The 20,492-nt window shown below is 41.6% G+C and overlaps 1 protein-coding gene across 1 annotated transcript in view; it reads left to right on the top strand.

The window, feature by feature from the left end:
- The window catches only part of LOC126401682 (gamma-aminobutyric acid receptor subunit gamma-3-like), a 131,504-nt gene that overhangs the window by 39,146 nt on the left and 71,866 nt on the right, over positions 1-20,492 (top strand). Inside the window, exon 3 of the mRNA XM_050063076.1 lies at positions 5,643-5,710. Within this exon, the coding sequence (XP_049919033.1) occupies positions 5,643-5,710 (68 nt within the window). The remainder of the gene's footprint in view (positions 1-5,642; positions 5,711-20,492) is intronic.

Below are 20,492 nucleotides of genomic sequence, written 5' to 3'. Positions count from 1 at the left end.
TGGGTAATGGATTCATTAAGTAGCTCTTTCCCCAACATGTGACAACTAGCATTATTACATTACACGCAAAGTGCCATCGCTCAGTGCTCTTAATTGGTAGTGCCGCTGTCTGTAGATAACTAAATAGATTCCTATCAAAGGCACCGTGTTCTTTCTCTTTTCTCACCTTTTTATTTGTGCCTGAAGATTTACTGAAGAATATTTGCTCTTCCCCAGCATCAACCTGCTTCACATTCATTCAGGTGCCGACATTCACACCTGGAAGCTGCTCTGTAAAACAGCAGACTCTTAATGTTGGATCGCGAGCAGCTTGGCTTTATTTTTCAAGGTTATTTTTTAAGGTATGTCTACTTTTTTATGAAAGTGACAGAGAGAGACAGGAAAGATGGGACGGAGAGAAGAAGCAGCAAAGGACCTCAAAACTCAAACCCTGGTCTCAGCGGTAAAGACTCAGCCTTAAAGGAACACTTCACCCCAAAAATGCCTGTTAGTGTATCAGTTAAGACCACGGAAAACAAGTGTGGTGGATGACAGACGAATCCTTTCCCTCGTCAAGAAAAACCCCTTCACAACAGTTGGCCAGATCAAGAGAACTCTCCAGGAGGTGGTGTATCTGTGTCCAAGTCAACAATTAAGAGACGACTTCACCAGAGGAAATACAGAGGTTTCACCACAAGGTGTAAACCATTGGTGAGCCTCAAAAACAGGAAGGCCAGATTAGAGTTTGCCAAGAAACATCTAAAAGAGCCTGTACAGTTCTGGAACAACATCTTATGGACAGATGAGACAAAGATCAACTTGTACCAGAATGATGGAAAGAGAAAAGTATGGAGAAGGGAAGGAACTGCTCAAGATCCAAAGCATACCACCTCATCAGTGAAGCATGGTGGTGGTAGTGTAATGGCGTGGGCATGTATGGCTGCCAGTGGAACTGGATCTCTTATATTTATTGATGATGTGACTGCTGACAAAAGCAGCAGAATGAATTCTGAAGTGTTTCGGGCTACATTATCTGCTCATATTCAGCCAAATGCTTCAAAACTCATTGGACGGCGCTTCACAATGCAGATGGACAATGACCCGAAGCATACTGCGAAAGCAACCAAAGAGTTTTTAAAGGCAAAGAAGTGGAATGTTCTGCAATGGCCAAGTCAATCATCTGATCTGAATCTGATTGAACATGCATTTCACTTGCTGAAGACAAAACTGAAAGGAAAATGCCCAAAGAACAAGCAGGAACTGAAGACAGCTGCAGCAGAGGCCTGGCAGAGCATCACCAGAGATGAAACCCAGCGTCTGGTGATGTCCGTGGGTTCGAGACTTCAGGCTGTCATTGACTGCAAAGGATTTGCAACATAGTATTGAAAAGTGACAATTTGATTTATGATTATGTTAGTTTGTCCAATTACTTTTGGTCCCTTAAAAAGGTGGAAGGCACATATAAAATGTGTTGTAATTCCTACACCGTTCACCTGATTTGGATGTAAATACCCTCAAATTAAAGCTCAGAGTCTGCACTTAAAACACATCTTGATTGTTTCATTTCAAATCCATTGTGGTGTTGTACAGAGCTGGAATGCTGAAAATTGTGTCAATGTCCAAATATTTATGGACCTGACTGTATAATGTGTGTGAGAGGGGGAAAGTCCGGGAGTGAGTGATCAGTTAACTGCGAGGATCACGTCATCTCCACTCATCAGGTGGCTTGTTTGAAATGAACTGCGACTCACCTGGAAAGTGGACGAGAGCAGGCGGCTACAGCAGGAGGCAGTGACAACAACCTGCGGTCAGGTTGGAGACGGAATCCAAATGTCCACACTCTGGACTCTTTGGACTGAGCCCTCGCGGACTTCAGTTGTACGTATTGTGACATATTTACTGTTACCAGATAAAGTCTGCCAGGAAAGAGACTGCAAGTGGCTGATAAACAGCCCTCAAGACTGTTTTACTTGTTGCCGTGGAAACATTCAACTATTGCTGCTGTCATATTCAGATAATGTCATATAAGTTGATGAACAGTGCGTACTCATCTGTTCCTGCAGATAAAAAGATATAAATCCCATGAACAGCCTTTTTTTCTGACTGAACAAAAATGTAGGCTATTAGTACATATCTATGTAAAATACAGGCTACCCACATTCAAAAACTCCCCCCACCCCCCACCCTCCGCTCTCTCACTAAGCAGCCTCCCTCTGTCTCCTCTCACTCAGCCTCGTTCAGCCTCGATCTCGTCAGCATGCTCCACACACGCGCTGTCTCCCCCCCACACCTCGCGATTGCATCGTCATATAAAAAAGACATCGTGAAACAACCCTTCTATCGCCGATGGGCAATCGGATCGCCCATCGGCACAACCCTACTGAACACAGGAGCTGCAGGTCTACTTGTTACCATCTATTTACCTAGTTTATTTGTGTTATTATGTAACCTGGATGAATCCTAACTTACAATATAGTAGGGATGTCACGATACCAAAAATTCAGTAGTCGGTGCCGATACCAGTAAAATTACACGATTCTCGATACCAAAGTCAATACCATGGTAAAAACAAATAATAAATCTTAAGATCCCATGAACTTAAACAAGAAATACTTTATTAAAATACTTGCATATAAAATAACATTTCTATCAACAGATTGATTTTACGTATATTTTTCTTTTTCTCTTTTCCTCTTTACCTATTTTTCGTTGTAAAAAACATTGATCAACATCTGCAATATACTATTTAAATATTTACTATTTAAATCACACTGACAGCGTTTGAGCCAGCCACAAGATTGTGTGGAATTTCGTTGGTTTCATTTATTGTTTGTCCTGTCCCGGTGCAAACGGCATTTTTTGACGTCCATGGTCCAGTTGTGGAAAAATCAAACGTCCCAGTACAATAAATCAAACGCACCCCAACCGCTGGGTTTTGGAAGTAGACATGCATGCGCAGTCATGTACTGCTGAGAGTGAAATCCCTGATTGTTAGCTCACACGCAGCTTGTTCAAGCTGTTCTCTGTGTTGTTGAAATTAAACAAAATAACATGGAACATATCTGCTTATTATGCTACTGATTTTAATTGGGATATTTTTTGATGAACTGAATGACATTTAAGGGAGTGTTGCACGTCTTGAAGGCTGGGCTCATAGGAGACCACCGGGCTCTCTCCCTGGGGAGGGGCTGAGGGAGATGTCCGGATGAGGCTCCGCACGGAGCACGGACAGTTCAGAAGCAATTCGGAACGAGTTAAAAGCAATTAATAAACTGACAAAGTGGTGTTAAAAAACTGCATATATTGCTAGCAGATCTGTTTTCTGGCATAAAGTGCGGCCGTGACTGGTTCTGAATGTGGGCTTTAGCAGGCAGCTGCTCTATCCTCTTCCTCGTCACCCCCTTGCTCTGAATGTAGGCATGGATAACGCTATATGGCGTATACTGCCCCCATCAGTTCCGGAAGAGCCATAGCACCGATTATTACGCTGGTATCGGTTCTTCCGTTTTTAAAAAAAGTATTGCCGGGTTTTTTCATCATGGAATCGATAGGTATCGCGAGTATCGGTTCTCATGACATCACTACAATATAGTCACACAAAAAATGAACTGATTGAGGCAGCAGTTGATCAGCAACTTCCACGCCCAAGGATTCTTCACAAATTCATTGTAACATGGGTTAAGTAATTAATATATAAGAGGTCATTTGTGGGGTGAAGCATTCCTTTAATGGTACTTGCTCTACTGGGGTGCCCCCAGCAAGCAGTTTAACTGAAGGGTCAGGGGTTAAGAACACTGCTCAAAAGGCACCTTCTCTGCAGGGAAGATGTATGTCGTACAGTGTTGGATATAATTTTCTGGGTTTATATCTTGTGCAACATTGAGGCAGTGCTGAGTGTAGGACTAAGCATTATATTCCCATTCTTTAAAATTTCACAAAAGTGCTACAAGTGGATCTGTAAAATTCTCATGTACACATAGACACAGCACCCTTGAGTTATTTTTTGGCTGTTTTTCAAAACTTCCCACAGAGCTTTGACAACACACCACTTGGCTGAACATCTAACCTTTGGCACACAACACGACAGAAAAAGGCGACTCTCCCTCCTCGCTTCACTTGAACACATTTTCCCAGGCAGGCCACAGATTCCAGACACGTCCGATCTGCTGGTGACACTCCTGCGAAAATCAAACAAACGCTTTCTCGCGGGGGTAGACGTACAAGAGCTCTCACACATGCAGTGTGCTTAACCTCAGTCTGTGCATTGTAACCTAAACAGCTTAACCTGCATTTCCACTATTGTCTCAAAGAGGCTCTGCAGTTGTGTTCGATAGCACTCCAAGGGGAGAAAAAAGTTTGTGTGTTTAGTCTGTGTGCAATCACAGAAGTGAATAAAGCCTGAAAGAGAGAAATGGTGCATGGGAAGTATTTTCTTTTTTGGACAAATTGAAATTTTGAGAAAACAAAATGTTCATTGGTCACCACAGTAACTGAAATGTATCATGTAGGGGACATATCTGTGCATGCAGCTAAACATGATCACAGAATGTTGAGGCCCCATGCTAAACCAAACGACCCCTAACAGGTCTAAGTGTATGTTTGTGCCTGTGTGTGGGTGTGTTACTCAGAGACTTAGAAGAGGTACTGAGAAAATATCTCCCAGCTTTGCTGTGTGGCAATAAAACAAATGTCTTGAGTCAAATTCCCCCGGTTAACGCCAGATGAATGACAGCTGTGTCCTTGAATTAGTGTGGCTGACACATAATATTCTGAGAAATCATGTTGTTTGACATGTTTTTCCTGGAAATATCGAAGGACGTGGTGTTTTATCTTGAAAACCCTACCTTTTGGGTGGGTTTTCTTTAAGTAAAAACACAAAATGGGTGACCACAAACACATAAAACACATGCAGCCAGAATGATGCACCAAATCCATGTTATAAATATTTGATCCAGCATTTTCTGTTTCATCCCACTGCATGTCACATGCATTTTGTCTTTTTTTTCTCTGTTTTAAAGAAATGAAACAAACAAACAGAATTCTTAGCTGCAGCATTTAGGTCTGGTACCATTCCACATTTCTGATGCTCCAATTTTCTCTTCCTAGAACCGGATGTTGTTGCCAAGCAAAATTAGCCAAGATCCTACATACTCACTCGAAATGCTATTAATTGCCATGGTAACACAGTGCCTGCTCCAGGAAGCACGGTGCAGCTCCTCTGCTTTACAGAAGTAAATCTTCCGTTTGTAGGTGGATAGGAAAAAGGAAACAGACTAATTTTATTTGTTCAGAGCAGTGGCACTCCCAAGGGGGGGACCATAGGGGACTGTGGTACAACTCCTGGACTGTGGTTGGAGGCCAACTTCACTGTTTTCACGAAGGCGTGGTGTGCTGATTCTTTTGAAATAGTATGAAGGTAGATGTATCATGTGAAACTAGACAAGCTAAGGTATCCATTCATATCAACCATGTTGGCATCCCCTGTTGGGAAGGGGGTTAAATAATGCCCTAAATTATCCTAAATTTGAGTTTGGTCACATGTAACAGCATGCAAACACAGACGAATGACAAATAAAAAAGAATGATCGCATGAATAAATCTCTTGTGTCCCACGTACAATATGTGCAACCATCACTCACCCTTCTTCCTTCTGTCTCTTGCAGTGAAACCTACAGTCGTCGATGTGGGCATATATATCAACAGCATCGGGCCTGTGTCATCCATCGACATGGTGAGTTAAAGCCGTCTCTCTCTCTCTCTCTCTCCCTCCCCCTGGTGACACACACAGATTCGCCCATTGTCCGACATCAGCATCATCATACATGAATGCTGCCATTACTCATGCCGTATTTGGAGGTCATGCGGGCCGCCACAGCTGTTTCTGTGCCGAAGGTAGCCAGGGAAGACAGGTGTGGACGCTTTGTTTGCGTCCCGTGGATCAGCACGGATTAAGCAAATGAGTGAAAAGCCCAGACTTGTGGTAGAAATTCTGCTATGAAAGCTCCTCGCTATCAAGTCTGACAGCAGCTCGTGTCTGTGGAGAGGAGACCTCTCCTTAAGCTTGGGCGTAACAAGGTGTTATTTTTTTATGCTTTTTAGATTTATTTAGTAAGTGGATCTTTTGCAACAGCATGGAAATTCTCAAAAGAAAGTTTGACTCGGAGGAAGAAATGGTTTTGGAAGAAGACCAGGACATGGATCGATGCATATTTCATTACGGAAGGCCTGATCAGATGCCATAAAATATATGAAATGCTGAAACTGAAAGCTTGATATGCGGTAATGAGAAAATAGCTACTATTCAGACGACTTAAAGCATAAGCAGTCTGTTGTTTGGCCTTGAGTTAAGTGCAGTAGATTAAATGGATGCGGCCTTTCATTAAGTATAATGCCAACAGCCTATTCAACGGCTGTCAATACATTCATATGTGACATTTTTCTGCTTGAAAATTCAGAGCCAAAGCATCATAAATGCATAGCTTTGCAAATATTAACTGAGTTAGACATGATAATAAAAGTGTTTTATCTTTGAACTCACCAGATCAGCAGATGTTGAGTTGTGACTGTTGCCTAGCAACACTGAATATTCCCCGATATAAAAGCAATTTAGCTTTACTGTCAGCACTAGCCTGCAACCTATATTATTTAAGACTACATCTGCTCACTCAGAATTAAATACAAAATAAATGTGCATGGACGGATGTGCTACATTGTGTGTCCTCCCTGTACACTGTGTGTCCTTGTCATGTAATGGTGTTGTCATTGTTATTTTCAGAAATTAATTATTTTACTCTGTAAAAATGACGCAAGTCGATATCTGCTTGCAAGGAGGCGAGCCTGTTGAACATGTTTTCCAGATAGCGCTTTGGCACAGTGGAATACAGTTGTAAGGAGTTTCTAATTAACCCTAATAATTTATGCCGGAGCATTACTGTGCAGTTGTTTAGCAGAAGACATTTAGGATTCCTTCCAAAGTGCAATTGGGTAAATTCAATTTGGGATGCAGAATGGTGTAGTTGAACATTAAGTTGTTTGTGTACTGTGGACTCTGAGGAGCCAACAGGAGATGCACAGTCACTTTGGAAACTACTGTGAACTTTGTACAAACTAAGGCCTGAGGCTTTTCCCAGTCTTTTCTCTGTTTAAGGGTTATTTGGGGAGTATTTTTCCTGTATCCGTATCAAGGGTCTAAGGACAGAAGGTGCCCTTATACAGACTTTAAAACCCCTTTGAGGCAAATTTGTGATATTAGACTAATTAAATATAATTGACTTGGCTTGACTCGACCAAACCTCGTACCAACCATGTTCTCTTCCTGACACTGACAGTTGTAGTCCTTAATGTTTCAGTCCCGGTTGATTTGGGACACCTGTGGTTACCATGGTAACAGCAAGTGCAGTCTAATACTGCAGGTCTCAGAAATGTGGAGGCAGCAAACACTTGTTGAGCAGATACTTTGTCACAGCGCTAACAGCAGTGACAAATACGCTGTGTTTTCCTTTGATTTCCTCTGAAAAAAAGCCAGTTATACACTTGAAATTTAAAGCAGCAGCAGCATTCACAGGACCTTATTGCTGCTCTGACGCAGTTTAAGAGAGTGAGAAGGAAAACATTGAGGTAGTGAGGTGAAATAATTGTCGATCACATGCTAAATAATTTCCTGTAAATCAATTGTACATGAGAAGGCACCTTGAATATGACATGGATATGGCGGATCCCACCACTAATAAGTTCTTCTATATACAAAGTAACAACTGAGTGTAAATACATTGAGCAATTTTAAGTGTCATGTCATTTGCATAAAAAAGCATGGGATTCTCAGGAAATTCTTGTACCAAGCATAAACTGTATGAATGGTTGTAACCACTGGGATGTCACAAATCGGTATGTGGACTCCTGTTTGAAGCCTTGAGTTCGGTATTTTAGCATCGCCATCTTAGATTGTGGGAGCCAGAAGTGACCATATTCGGATGAGAGGGTGGCACTAACCCTAAGGCTAACTACTAGCTTGGGTAGCGCGGTACATTTACAGCAATGGTTAACTGTAATAATGCTAATGCTAATTTTTGCTAGCGACAAACAGGTCTAAACCATTAAAACAAAATATACTTGAAAAACTGAACTTCCGACTATTTAGGGTCTTTTAGTACAACCTAATGCAGAATAAGATTTTTTTTAGTGACCAAAACTTTACAATTAACTTTCATGAACTGAAAACACATTGACATAGTGACAGGTACGGCTGCGCCTATAATCTGTGAATCTTGGGTTACGCTGCCTAGCCAGCGTTGTCGCTGTGGTAGCAACTTGTCAGCAGATGGCACACACCCGTCGCTCACAGCAGCCACGCCATTAATTTTGTAACTTCAAGCGTTTGAATGCGCCAGTTCTATAAAATTCCCCCTCAAGTGGCCATTTGAGGAAGTGCAGTTTTTGGCAATTGCTGCGTTAGCTTAATTTTTTAGCTCCAGAGGTTACTTCTCTTTACCAAGGCGCTCTCTATATGCTACTGTAGACACTAAATAGTATCAAGAGTGGGGTCAGATTTTATTAAAGTCTTAAGGATTATAAATGAAGTAAATGAGTAAAAAACATATAATACATCCTTAAGAAAGTAAACATAATCATGACAAAAGCAATATCAGTTTCAGGGCTATTATACTGGATTGTGTTAAACTGAATAGGGGTTGCTTTTATTGTATCCACCCTCTGTATGTTGTGATTCACGCAATAAAAGGATAATGTATAGCAAACTGGTCATTGCTCCGACTGAAGCCCCTGCAGAATGACTCAGCAAGTAAACAGAGGGCTCTTGATAACACTGAAGGGGCTTAGTTTACCACGATGACTTCCTTCCCCCAGGACCCTGCTTATTACATGGCTGCTTACAAATGACATCAATCAGTTGACACTACAGATAAAACTGATGCTTTCATTACAGACTAAAGCTACTGAGAAGCTTACACTGAAAAGCAGGACTGTGTGCAGTAAACAGCTTTCTGGTAGATATGGGCTGATATGAATAGAAATCAAAGACACAGACCAGACGCTCATGGCTAAATGGGAAAGAGATGTCTGAGCAGACCTCAGATTACCTCTTCCAGGCCAATCAGAATTGAGTGATCAACAAGGCCCTGTAATCATTAAGCAAAGTGGCATAGTGCCACTGTATATTGCACTTGGCAGAGGTGCAGCGTGGGAACAAGGACACACGCTCAACCTCAAAAACAGCTGAATCTCAAGTATGTTATTGCTTTTACATAGGCAACCATTTCAGTAGCATTAAATAATTGATTTTAAGCAGCTCCTGACACTTTCCAAGAAAGCAGATTTAGTTATGGATTTAAAGTGCGGCCCTAATGAGAGGCTGGAATCAAAAGTTGCAGACTACCGAAGTGGCGCAGATGAAGTAGTCATCGTTACACCAACAGAGCTCTTGGTTGTGGCTTCCAAGATCTTGACGCTACAACATAAGAGCTCTCTGTTGGTGTAAAGTTTGAACGTGGGCAGATAAGTGACAGAGGAGGCAGGAAGGAGGAGTGCTCGGTGTGAAGTAAAGATTGTTTAGCAATAAAACTGGATCATCTGTTTAGGATGGTTGGTAAGTTACCATGTTGTGCTTGTTTGGTTTTCATTCATTCTATGTAACTACTTTTTAAGGAGACACTTTACTAAGAATTACTTCACTTTAACCTTACCAGGAACTCTTCTCTCTAAGTTGACAGCAAATTAAGGGACTCAACTGTTCTTCTGAGGTACAGTGTTTGAACTGTGAGAGGTTCCTACTCTGTGGAATGCTTGATTGACCAATGAGGAGTCAATCAAGGCATTTGCATTCATCTCAAATCAGTATTCTGACTGTATTCATTTCACTAACAGTCAAGTAATTAGTGGCACATAACGTAAGGACAAATGGATAAGCCTTAAAGTCGAGCCCTGTGAATCCATGACCTATGATAATGGGACCTAAAGGAAGCACGCATCATTTAAAGTAGGGGTCCAAACACTGAGCCATGGGGTATGCCTTAGTTGACACTTGCAGGGGTTGATTTTGAAATACCTTGCTTTTAACACATTGCTCCATTCTGCAATTAAAGGCATGAGTTTTTTAATTTCTAAACTTAAACTTTAATTGCTTTTTTAGTCATGAATATTCACTGTAATCAACTTCCAGTGGTTTTAAGACTGGAACTAGAACAGGGGCATTCAATTAAAACCGAAATGCTCAGTTCTGTTGGTGAGGAGGAAGCGAGATTTACAAAATGAATTCATCAGACAAAAAGTTTCTGTACTTAAAAACTTTTTTTTCCCTTTGTTGCTAATGCAGGCCGTACACCAAAGGACTTTGAAAGCAATTTCCCTTCCGTATACAAATTTGGGATTAAAATGTTGGAATAAAATGATGAGAGTCTTACCTCAGTTGGGGCGTGCTCCCATGATTTTCATCACTTGGTGTAAGGTGGTCTTAAAACTCAGTCAGTCTTTGTCTCATCTTGACAAAATCAACTGTGTTTGATACAGTTTTAGCAAGTTTTTAGTCTTGGTTCATGCGAATACTAAACTTCAGTGATGTGAGCATTGTCAAAAACCAATAGGTGCTCTCCCTCAAGAAGCAGCAAACCGGCTATACAGTAAGTGTAAATGAGGGGACTTAAGGAAGTCTTGGTTCTCTTTTGCTGTGGAATAGGAGGAGAAACTGGTGGAGTTGTGGAGGGAAAGATTCGGTGTTCAATTGGGCGTGCATCTGATCCACCAGCCAGCACTTATTTTAGTCAGAAATCTTAAGTTTTGAAGTGGTGTACCCCTCCATGGTCTCCTCCCATTAAAATAGCGCAGCAAACCAACAGAGGCTGATAGCGAGTTGAGGCAACAAAATCGAAATCCTGTCGACATCTGATGCTTTTTTAGAGTTCTGTTGTTTTGCTGACACATAAGAAATTGTTAATATGTCATATTTCCTAAGGGGAGTTTGGTGTAATGTTTGCTGCCAGAAACAGGATGGGAAATACTCTCAAAATGAATCTAGTTGTTGTCTTGAAAATGGCGACCCAGCAAAATTTTAGTGTGTGACGAAAAACTCACATTGTCTTTAGATGTGTCAGACTTTACTCTTTTCACAGTCTTTATAAAGTCTTGTATTGTAGGCACAACAGACACTGCATTAGTTACAAGAACAGAAAACTAGGAGCACTTATGGAACACAACTCTTGTAATTACATGCATTGGGATGAAATGCATCCCTAATTTCAAAGTAGTCCCTATTTCTAAATTCACAGCTTCATTGGCAGAGTTGAGCTGTTTCAGGATGTCCTTGTTTCTATTTATAACTTCAACCAGCTATGCAAATTATGTTTATTCCAGCATTTATTTCAAGTGAGAATATCTCATAATTTCACACTGTACTTTTGTACTGCAAATCTTTAAAAATCATGTAGACTCTTTGTGTATAGTAAAATTGTTGTGAGTGTAACTTCTGCGAAATAGGACAACGACACACACACACACACACATACACGCAATTGGAGATAATATAGTTGTTGTGAATTAAGAACTCCTGCAGCCTGTAGTGGGTCAGTGAGGCATGGCTGGGTTCGGCTCGCTGTGGGAGCCCAAACTTTGTTTCAGTGGATGCAGGATCCCGCTGTGACATTCCAGTGATTTTCCTCTGTGCACGCACTGATTGGCTTCACCCTGTCAGGATCGGTGGACGCTGGTCAGTGGAATGTGAATCCCTGGCTGCCCCCGGGGGTTGACTGGACTGGAATTAGTGCGCGGTCACAACTCTTTTATCTTGGTCTCTGTCCGCCTCTGTGTGTCTTCCCCTTTTATCCACTTCTGTCAGGAAATGTTACAGTGTCAGAGAGAAAACAACTGATTTCTTCAGCGTGGCCTGCCATGGCTTGGCCTGCCCTTGATTTTTTAACTTTCTTTTTTCAAAGCTCCACAACCACACTGCACTGTCCTCTTGCTTGAGTACGAGCCATCACTTGACCTCCATTTAGAGTGTTTCTTCCCTCTGAACCTCACGGGTGTGTATCTCGGGGTGTGTGTATGACTTCCACATGAAAAACCAGGTCAGATCCCCGGGATGTATCAGATGCATGATCCATATTGATCGCACAACTGTCTCCAGCGCTACGATATAAGTCGCCGACCAAACTCCAGGAAGCTTCTCATCTTCCTTTGAACAAAACACATTATCTTTCCTCATTTGCTCCGACGGTAATGGGCACTGGCTGGGATGATGCAATGCCAAATGAAGCTGATAGTAATTTAGGACATACTGTGATGAATGGTTGAGTGATTAAACAGCATTAGCTGCATTAAAGTCAAGCGAAAGTGCTGGGCTTTTATAGCTACTGCTGGGAGAGTCAGATAACACAGGCAGTAAATTAACAGACAAAGATGGACGCACTTTGACATCGACACTATGTTCTTGTCGTCTATGTTCGAGCCAGTGAGTGGGTGGCATCTTGGATTTACCACTCCACTATTGAGCGTGCCAGTGTGTATCAACCAGGCGTGGAAATTATTAGGACCACCTGCTCTGTCCATGAAATATACTGATTATGTGAAACCAAGTGGAAGCCATGATTCCCTGCTGATACCAGCCGTACTAAACCCACCTGAGAGATTAAATAGAGGAGGAACGCTGCAAGTATGTCTTGGAAAAGCAAGAGCACCTCCGTCAAAGTTAGGTAGCTTTATCTCCATAGATGATACATGCGGTTAGAAACTGTAGTGCTGGTGGAGGAACAGCGACCTAACTTTATTATATTATTCTGTTTTGCCTAAATAGCAGTTGTGTGCCAGTTGTGTTTTGTTTGTTTTTTACCCAAATACTGTCATATATTGTTTACCCCGGTGAAATGTGAGGAAGGTACACCACCCAAGCTGTGTGCAAGCAATCCTGGCCCAGACTCTGAATCAGAATCCCAGATATGCTCTGAATGTGGTATATACCACCTTTAAACATCAGTGAAGTCTCCTCACTGCTCACATCTGACTGAAGTGTCAAAGCAGATCATTTTCACCGATGTAGAAGTGTCGGGCTGCTATTTGTGGCTGTGTGAAAGTTGTCACAGCTCAGCTTTCTCTCACACTCCCTGTAAAAACCCACTATTTCTATTTCTAAAGATGTTTTTACTAGAAGTCACTCAAGGCTTGATTGGTTGTTGTCTTATGCCAGTGTTTGATGCTTCACTCCAGCAGCAAATTAAAGGTGGTGTAGAGATGTGCAGTGACCCTCTTCTCTGAGGTGAAACGTGGCTATTGATGGCTACAGTTGATGAAGCACATGAAGAGCAGTGTAGGAAAATAGCAGATACAGTATGTGTGGATACAGATGACAAAAGGTTATGGTAATGCAGGGAGACAACCACTCTAATTAAGGAGTATGCAGTGTCAGGTCATGCAGTCGATTCACTGGTTAGGTTAGATTGTTTTTAATGCATCGTATAGTTTTGGAATTCACATACTAGTATATAAAGTTTTTAAAATTTATTTTATATTTACTTAGAGTTTGTATGCAGGACTTATGCTTGTTAAAATATATAAATCTGCACAGTAACTAAAGTTAGCCGATACATGAAGTGGAGTAAGAAGTGCAATATTTGCCTCAAGAATGTAGTGAAATGTTAAGTACAAGTACCTTAAAATTGTACTTAAGCACCGTACCTGAGTAACTGTACTTAATTAAATTTCACCACTGCATATAAGCCCCGTTTCCACCAAATACTTTCAGTAGGTACCTTTGGAACCGAAAGTACCCTTCAGACATGGTACCTAGACCCTAGCGTCGCCACTGCAAACCGTACCGTTGTCACTCACTGCTCCGTCTAGCACTCACTGTAGTCTGAGTAGTCTGCACCTCTTTTATCGTCCACAGAACGAGGCTGCATGCTGACATTTTCAGAACAAAATAAAACGGGCTGCAGTGAGTCTCTCTCGATTGGATATTAAAAAAATAGCAGGTTTGTGCATGTAGTCCTTCTCAGGCAAGCTCAGGTGTTTAGTGTCGCTGTAGCTCGGTGCTATGCGACCCTTTTTTTTTTTTTTTTTTCGAGTGATACATATAAACGCTCCACTCATTACTAAAAGTGTATATCATATAAAGACTAAAGTCATGGTCAAAGTTGTCATATGAAATGTTTAAGGTGTGTTGATTGAGTCATATCAGCTTGTGCATTCAGTAACATTACTTGTTAATGTTCCACCTTAAAAATCCTGGCAGTTGGCCCAGTGAATTAAGGTATTGTTTTTCCGACTCCAGCTGCTGTGAGAGGCAGAAAACATCCTTATATTTTATAGTTACAATGACTCTTAGCAGAGTGACCGTCCTCTACTGACCAATCGACGGACTGCACTGTCCACAGCTCCACCTTTTAGTACCAGACCTGTGTGCTAGGTACCCCAACAGAGGGGTGATCAAAAATGGGAACGGTTAGGAATGGTTCCAGTGGTACCATCCTCAACTTTTCACATTGGAAAAGGAAAAAAGCATACCAGACTGAACTGTACTGTACCGTACTGCTCGGTAGAAATGGGGCTTTAGTGTGTGCACATAGGAAAGATAGTATAAAATAATGGACTACCGTGACGTCACCCATGGGTTTGTGGAGTCCCATTTTGAAGCCTTGAGTTTGGCATTTTTTCCGTTGCCATCTTGGACTTTTGAAGGCAGAAGTGACCATATTTGGATGAGAGGGTTAGTTCAACATCAGCTGCTAGCTTAGTTAGCACGGTGCATTTACAGCTGTTGTAACTGTAACCAATGCTAATGGAAATTTTTGCTGGCGACAGAAAGGCTTAAAACTAAAAACAAATGCAAGTACCTGAAAAACTGAAAGCCCAACTCCTCAGAGCATCTTTTACCACAACCAAATGATGAACAAGACTTTTTTTAGGTGACCAGAATGTACATTAGGTTTATGTTTCTATGGTGGAAAAAAAATATAATACAAACGGATTCTCATTCACCCAAATTCATGTCATTATCTGTACCATATTTCTGGATCCATCAAAAGCACTTTTTTTTGTCTTGCTCCTCACGTCAGTCTTAGCTCGTCTCTGGTGAGTGTAAAGAGATTGATACATCCAGTACAGACAGCCGTCTACATTAGTCCAGATAAATGTGTTTACATGAATAATCTTTGAAGAGATGTCAACCCCAGCCAAGAGACAACGTCCCTGTTTGACAGAGGCAATATTTCAAAGCAGCTGTGTGTGTGTGTGTACAGTGTGTATGTGCGGTCTTACAGTCTGTGTTTGTCTTTCTGTGCACTAAGTCAGAGATGAAGTAGCAGTCTGTACATGCCTGCTCCTCTTGTATGTGTATGTGTGTGTGAACAGCGTTTCTACGGTTTGGACCGATAAATCCACCAAAGTAAAAGTTCAGAGTGATTCCAGACACTTTTTACTGCTTCTTATCCCTCGTCTTTGATCACTTGTGCTTATTGAGATCTTTTATTTCTTCATTTTTTTAGCTCTGCTTTTATTTTGTGCTTTAGCTGGAGGCTCGGCTGATGAAGACAAAAATCTCACTTTCATTTATTCTTTTCACACATCCTGCCTCATCCAGGTTCCAGATCAGGGTCCTCCTTTGCAGAGACAAGCTAACCAAATTAGTGGACATATCGACAATGAACACATTCATCATGCCATAACTGCAAGACAAAGAGAGGGACAGAGAGTCAGAGATGGAGAGGACAGATTATTATTGTCATTGGCACACCATCAATCTAGCCCAGCCCTCCGTCTCCTTGGCACAGAGATCCTGCATCTATTAGTCGGCGTGCGCATTTCAAAGATGTTATTACTGACCCAAAACACGAAGCTGGTCACGGCAATACAGCACAGCCGCACTTTTAATTTGCAGCAATCGAGTGCTGTCAATTCACGGTGTATTTTTCCATTTCACGGTGGCCTGTGAGCCAGCAATCAACAATATAATTATGTCTCTTGTGGCTCTTGTGTTTGGGACAATAGCAGCATGGCAACTTTCTCATTCATGTTTTTCTGTTTTTTGTAATAATGCTGCAAATTAAGCCTTTTTTTTGCTCTCAGCAATCACCTCTGTGGTCCAGGCTGAAATATCTCAATAACTATTGGATGGATTGCCATGAAATTTGGCACAGATATCCATGTTCTCCAGAGGTTAGATTCTAATGGCTTTTGATCCTCTGACAATTCCTGTAGCGCCACCATGGGGTTGGCATTTGTAGTGTCAAGTGAAGTGGCTCAACAGTTGGATGAATTATCATGCAGTTTGGTTCAGGCATTCATGCCCTGCTCAGGATGAATTTTAACATTGTAGGGAACCTTTCCATGGTTCAAAGTTGAAGTCTTTTTTTTTTTACACTTACCAAGTCAGGTGAGTTGGTCAAAATCTACTTGCTCAAAGTCAATTTTTATTTGCCCCCTTTACAAACATTCTGTATGGTGCCCAATAGGCCTGTCACGATAACAGATTTTGCTGGGCGATTAATTGCGTCAGAAATTATTGCGATAAGCGATAATATTGCGTAATATTGTGCTTTTAAGACCATTTTAATTATTGTTGTAATTTTGCTGTTTTTAGACCATTTTTTAAACTTATATAATGATAATAAAGGCATATTGATGCAAGTACACCCTTTTAAAGAGAAATAAACATTTATTTAACAATATTTAGGAATGCAAAAAAGAAAACTAAATACCCGAAATGACATGTAAAAATATCAAAATAAATAGTACAAAAAAATAGACTGTCAGTCTCTCACTCTCAGGTGTGCAGTTAAGTTGGTCATATTCACTCTTTTTGTTTAGATGGTTTTAGAACAAACACGGCATATCGGCTCGTCCTAATTCTGGGCTCCCCTCTGTCATTTGGTTTAAATCTAAAACACTCCCACACAGGGGCCGCAGCATTTGGTTTAGGAACAAGTTCTCTGTCTTTCTCTTACGCTCGGCTCTCTGTTTTTTCTCCGCCTCGTCTCCCCCTCACGAAGATCGCACTATGTGTATGTAGCCCATAGCCCCGCCTCCCCCACAGAGACAAAGACACTCCATGACAAGAGCTTTCCCTTCTTTCATTACGCTAATGAACCAACTCACCTGGCTGCCAGACGATGCATGGCAGTGAACGCTCTTGTCGTCCAGTCTCTTTGGTGGAGAGAGACGAGGAAAACAAACACGCATGAATATGGCAATTAATCGCGGCCATAAAAGTTATCGTCTCTCTTTTTAATTTACCGTGCAATTAACCGACTTACCGCATATCGCGACAGGCCTAGTCCCCAATCAGTACTGCATACGTTCAACTCAACAGAGATGGAAGTGAGATGGCTCCTTCCTTAACTACTTTCATCATCAGCTTGTTTGTACTACTTGCCCCATAGGGCACTTGAGTTTCTAGATTTAAATGCCAGACATAGCATTTTACTTGCCTCTGGGCAATTGGGCAATTCTTACTGTTGAGCTTAACCTTCATATTTCATCTAGTGCCATCATCAAGACAAACTTTTTTTGGCTTTTGAACAAAAGACCTGCAATACTGAAGTCCATCGGCTATTGGTCTAACCACAATCAGCCTGGGGGTGGACCAACTTCAGCCTGATCCGATGTAGTCAGTGGACATCCCAGACAAGCCCACCTCTTCTATGCATGGGTCCTTTCAGCTCACTCGTCGTCAGACATAGGCGATGGGTTCTGAGATTGCATTTCAGCCAATGTCTTCCACCTCTGCACATAGACTGTTTCCCTGCTACTCAAAGGTGATTGGTCAATACTACTTGGACTACAAACAGACTACTTAGGAAACGAGAACACTGCCAATCCCATCACTTACAGATGAGGTCATATGTAGAAATATGCAAATATGTGTTTCAAGCAATTTTGCGAATTTTAGCCCGCTAATATGCTAAAGTAAGGTGGTTAAAAAGAAAAACATTGCACCATGTTATTAAGTCTGCTTCCATCCACCTGTTTTGATACGCAAACCGCAAACTTGACTATTGTGATCTGTTTTGCCTGCTAACATAATGACTTAGCTCAGAGTTCTATTGTGCCTAAATGCAATCTCTCAGAGCTGTTAGCATGGCCGTCGACTCTTAGCCTTGCTATTTGTTTTATACTTCATTTTTTTCTTAATCTTTATATCGGCTTCCTGTTGTCATGATTCGGTTTGATTATTTATAACACAAAAGTATAAATTATCACTCAATTCACCATCAACAACTTAATTCCAACTCAGTACCACAAGTCTTAGACTGAATTTTGGACTGTATGTTCAATAGACCACTTGTTTCTGAGTACAATAAGCAGATATTTTTGGATTTTCACAGACTGGTATTCGTCAAATATAAGCCAGGATAACCCCAGGTCAGAATTGAGTAATGTAATTTTATTCACAAATGACAGAAAGCAAGCAAAGAGACAAACATTTTTATTTACAAGAAAAAATCTGCATTCATTTTCAAAAATTGAGACTTAAGGTTTGACTTTTCAAGACCTTAGTGGTGCAAAAGTAAGTTGTTTTTTTTTGCTCTTGGTATTTCGGAGAAAAACAAACAAATGGTAAAAAGAGTGCATTTTAACACAGGTTGTTTCTTTGCTTTGATTTGGGTGAAAAGGGACCGACAGGTGAAATTCTAAAAACCTGCTATCTGCCTATTGAAGCAAAAATGCATCACACTGCAAAGTAATGTGATTATAAACACTTTCTTCTTTTCTTGGCCTGAGAACAAAGACGCTGTTTATTAATTTATTCCTAAGCTTCAACTCTTCACCTCCTCTAAATGGAGACGTTTCTTGAATCTAATTTTGGCAGACAGGTTGAATTGCTGGTGTCTCAATCAGCGGTGATGGGCTGCTCTGTATCCTGCAGCTCCCTTTAAGTGATTAAGGTTGATAAAAACAGGTGTGTTTTTGCATAAAAGCTCGCTCAATGCTGCCTTAAAGTAGCAGTTGCTTTAAATGCAAAAACATGGCTACCCCTTTAAACCGCGGAGGTCTGAAGACAGAGTGGAAAGGAGCACATGCTGGACCCTTGACTCAGGGATTCTCATGTTTGTTCTTGCTCTATTCATCCCTGTTATTTAGGTTTCCCTCCAAACTGACTCAACCTGTGCATGCACTTAGACCTTTTCAGAATGAAAGAAAGTGTACACCCTCGGTACAGCAGCAACAGCAACAAGGGACAGACTCACTGAATAATTGAGTCCATAGAGATTGAAGGACATCCTGAACTTCCACTCTGAAAACTTAGATGAAGTTATTTTTATAGGACACTTACTTCAAGGTACACAAACAAGATTCACAGATACACACACACTTCTCAGCTCCATCTAGTATCTATCTGTGAAGTGTAAATACACACACGTGTGCACACACACACACGCGGTCTTCATACATCAAAGGCTCTGACCCTCTTCAGAAGAGACTCTTACACTTAAAAGGAACATTGTGTTTCCCTCCCTCTGCCTCTCCTTTCATTTCTGCTCAATACTCACCACTCATTTATGCTGTACGTGCTGTTTATTATGTTTGTGGATCTGTTATGGATTACTTTGCAGTATATTACTGTTACTGAAACACAATGATTCAAGCTTGTAGAAGATAACAAGGCCCTTTGTAGCTGTCAGTAATAGATGCTAGAAATAAATAATGTACATTGTATGTGCAGTTCAGAAAAAGGAAGTTTCTGCCTATTGCACAAAAGAACTGCCACATGTCTGAGTTAATGGAGAAAGTTATTGATTAATAGTAGTGATTCAACAAGTTGGCTGGTGTCTGAAATATGTGGCTTCAAAACTGACTTTCTTGCCAGAACCCTTTGACTTTCAAGACACTGCAGTGCCTCTTAAAGGACACAAGACAACATGTATTATCCTGAAATTGCTAAAAATATAAATCTCAATTTGTACTAATGCACAGGATCTCGAGGCGCAGCTAGACGGAGGAAGGGGTCTGGTTTGGGGACCTCAGAATTGCATCTCTGCTTTTCGCAGATGATGTGGTTCTGTTTGCTTCATCACACTGTGACCTCCAGCATGCACTGGGGCGGTCTGCAACCAAGTGTGAAGCGGTCAGGATGAGAGTCAGCTCCTCCAAATCTGAGGCCATGGTGCTCTGCCAGAAACTGGTGGATTGCCCTCTTCGGGTTGGGGGAGAGTTACTGCCTCGAGCAAGGGAGTTCAAGTATCTCGGGGTCTTGTTCACAAGTGATGGTAGAATGGGGTGTGAAATGCATCGGCGGTTTGTTGCGGCCACTGCAGTGATGCAGGCGCTGCGCTGGTCTGTCGTGGTGAAGAGAGAGCTGAGCCAGAAGGCAAAGCTTTTGATTGACTGGTCCATCTACGTCCCAACCCCTCACCTATAGTCATGAGTGACCGAAAGAATGAGATCGCGGATACAAGCGACAGAAATGAGTTTCCTCCGTGGGATGGCTGGGCTCAGCCTTAAAGAAAGGGTGTGGGGCTCGGACATCTGGAGGGAGCTCGGAGTAGAGCTGCTGCTTCTTTCCGTCGAAAGGG

This window comes from Epinephelus moara, chromosome 15 (genome assembly GCF_006386435.1).
Source record: "Epinephelus moara isolate mb chromosome 15, YSFRI_EMoa_1.0, whole genome shotgun sequence".
Classification (NCBI taxonomy): Eukaryota; Metazoa; Chordata; class Actinopteri; order Perciformes; family Serranidae; genus Epinephelus; species Epinephelus moara.
The sequence above is the reverse complement of the archived record's forward strand: the minus strand, read 5'-3'. Positions and strand labels throughout refer to the sequence as shown.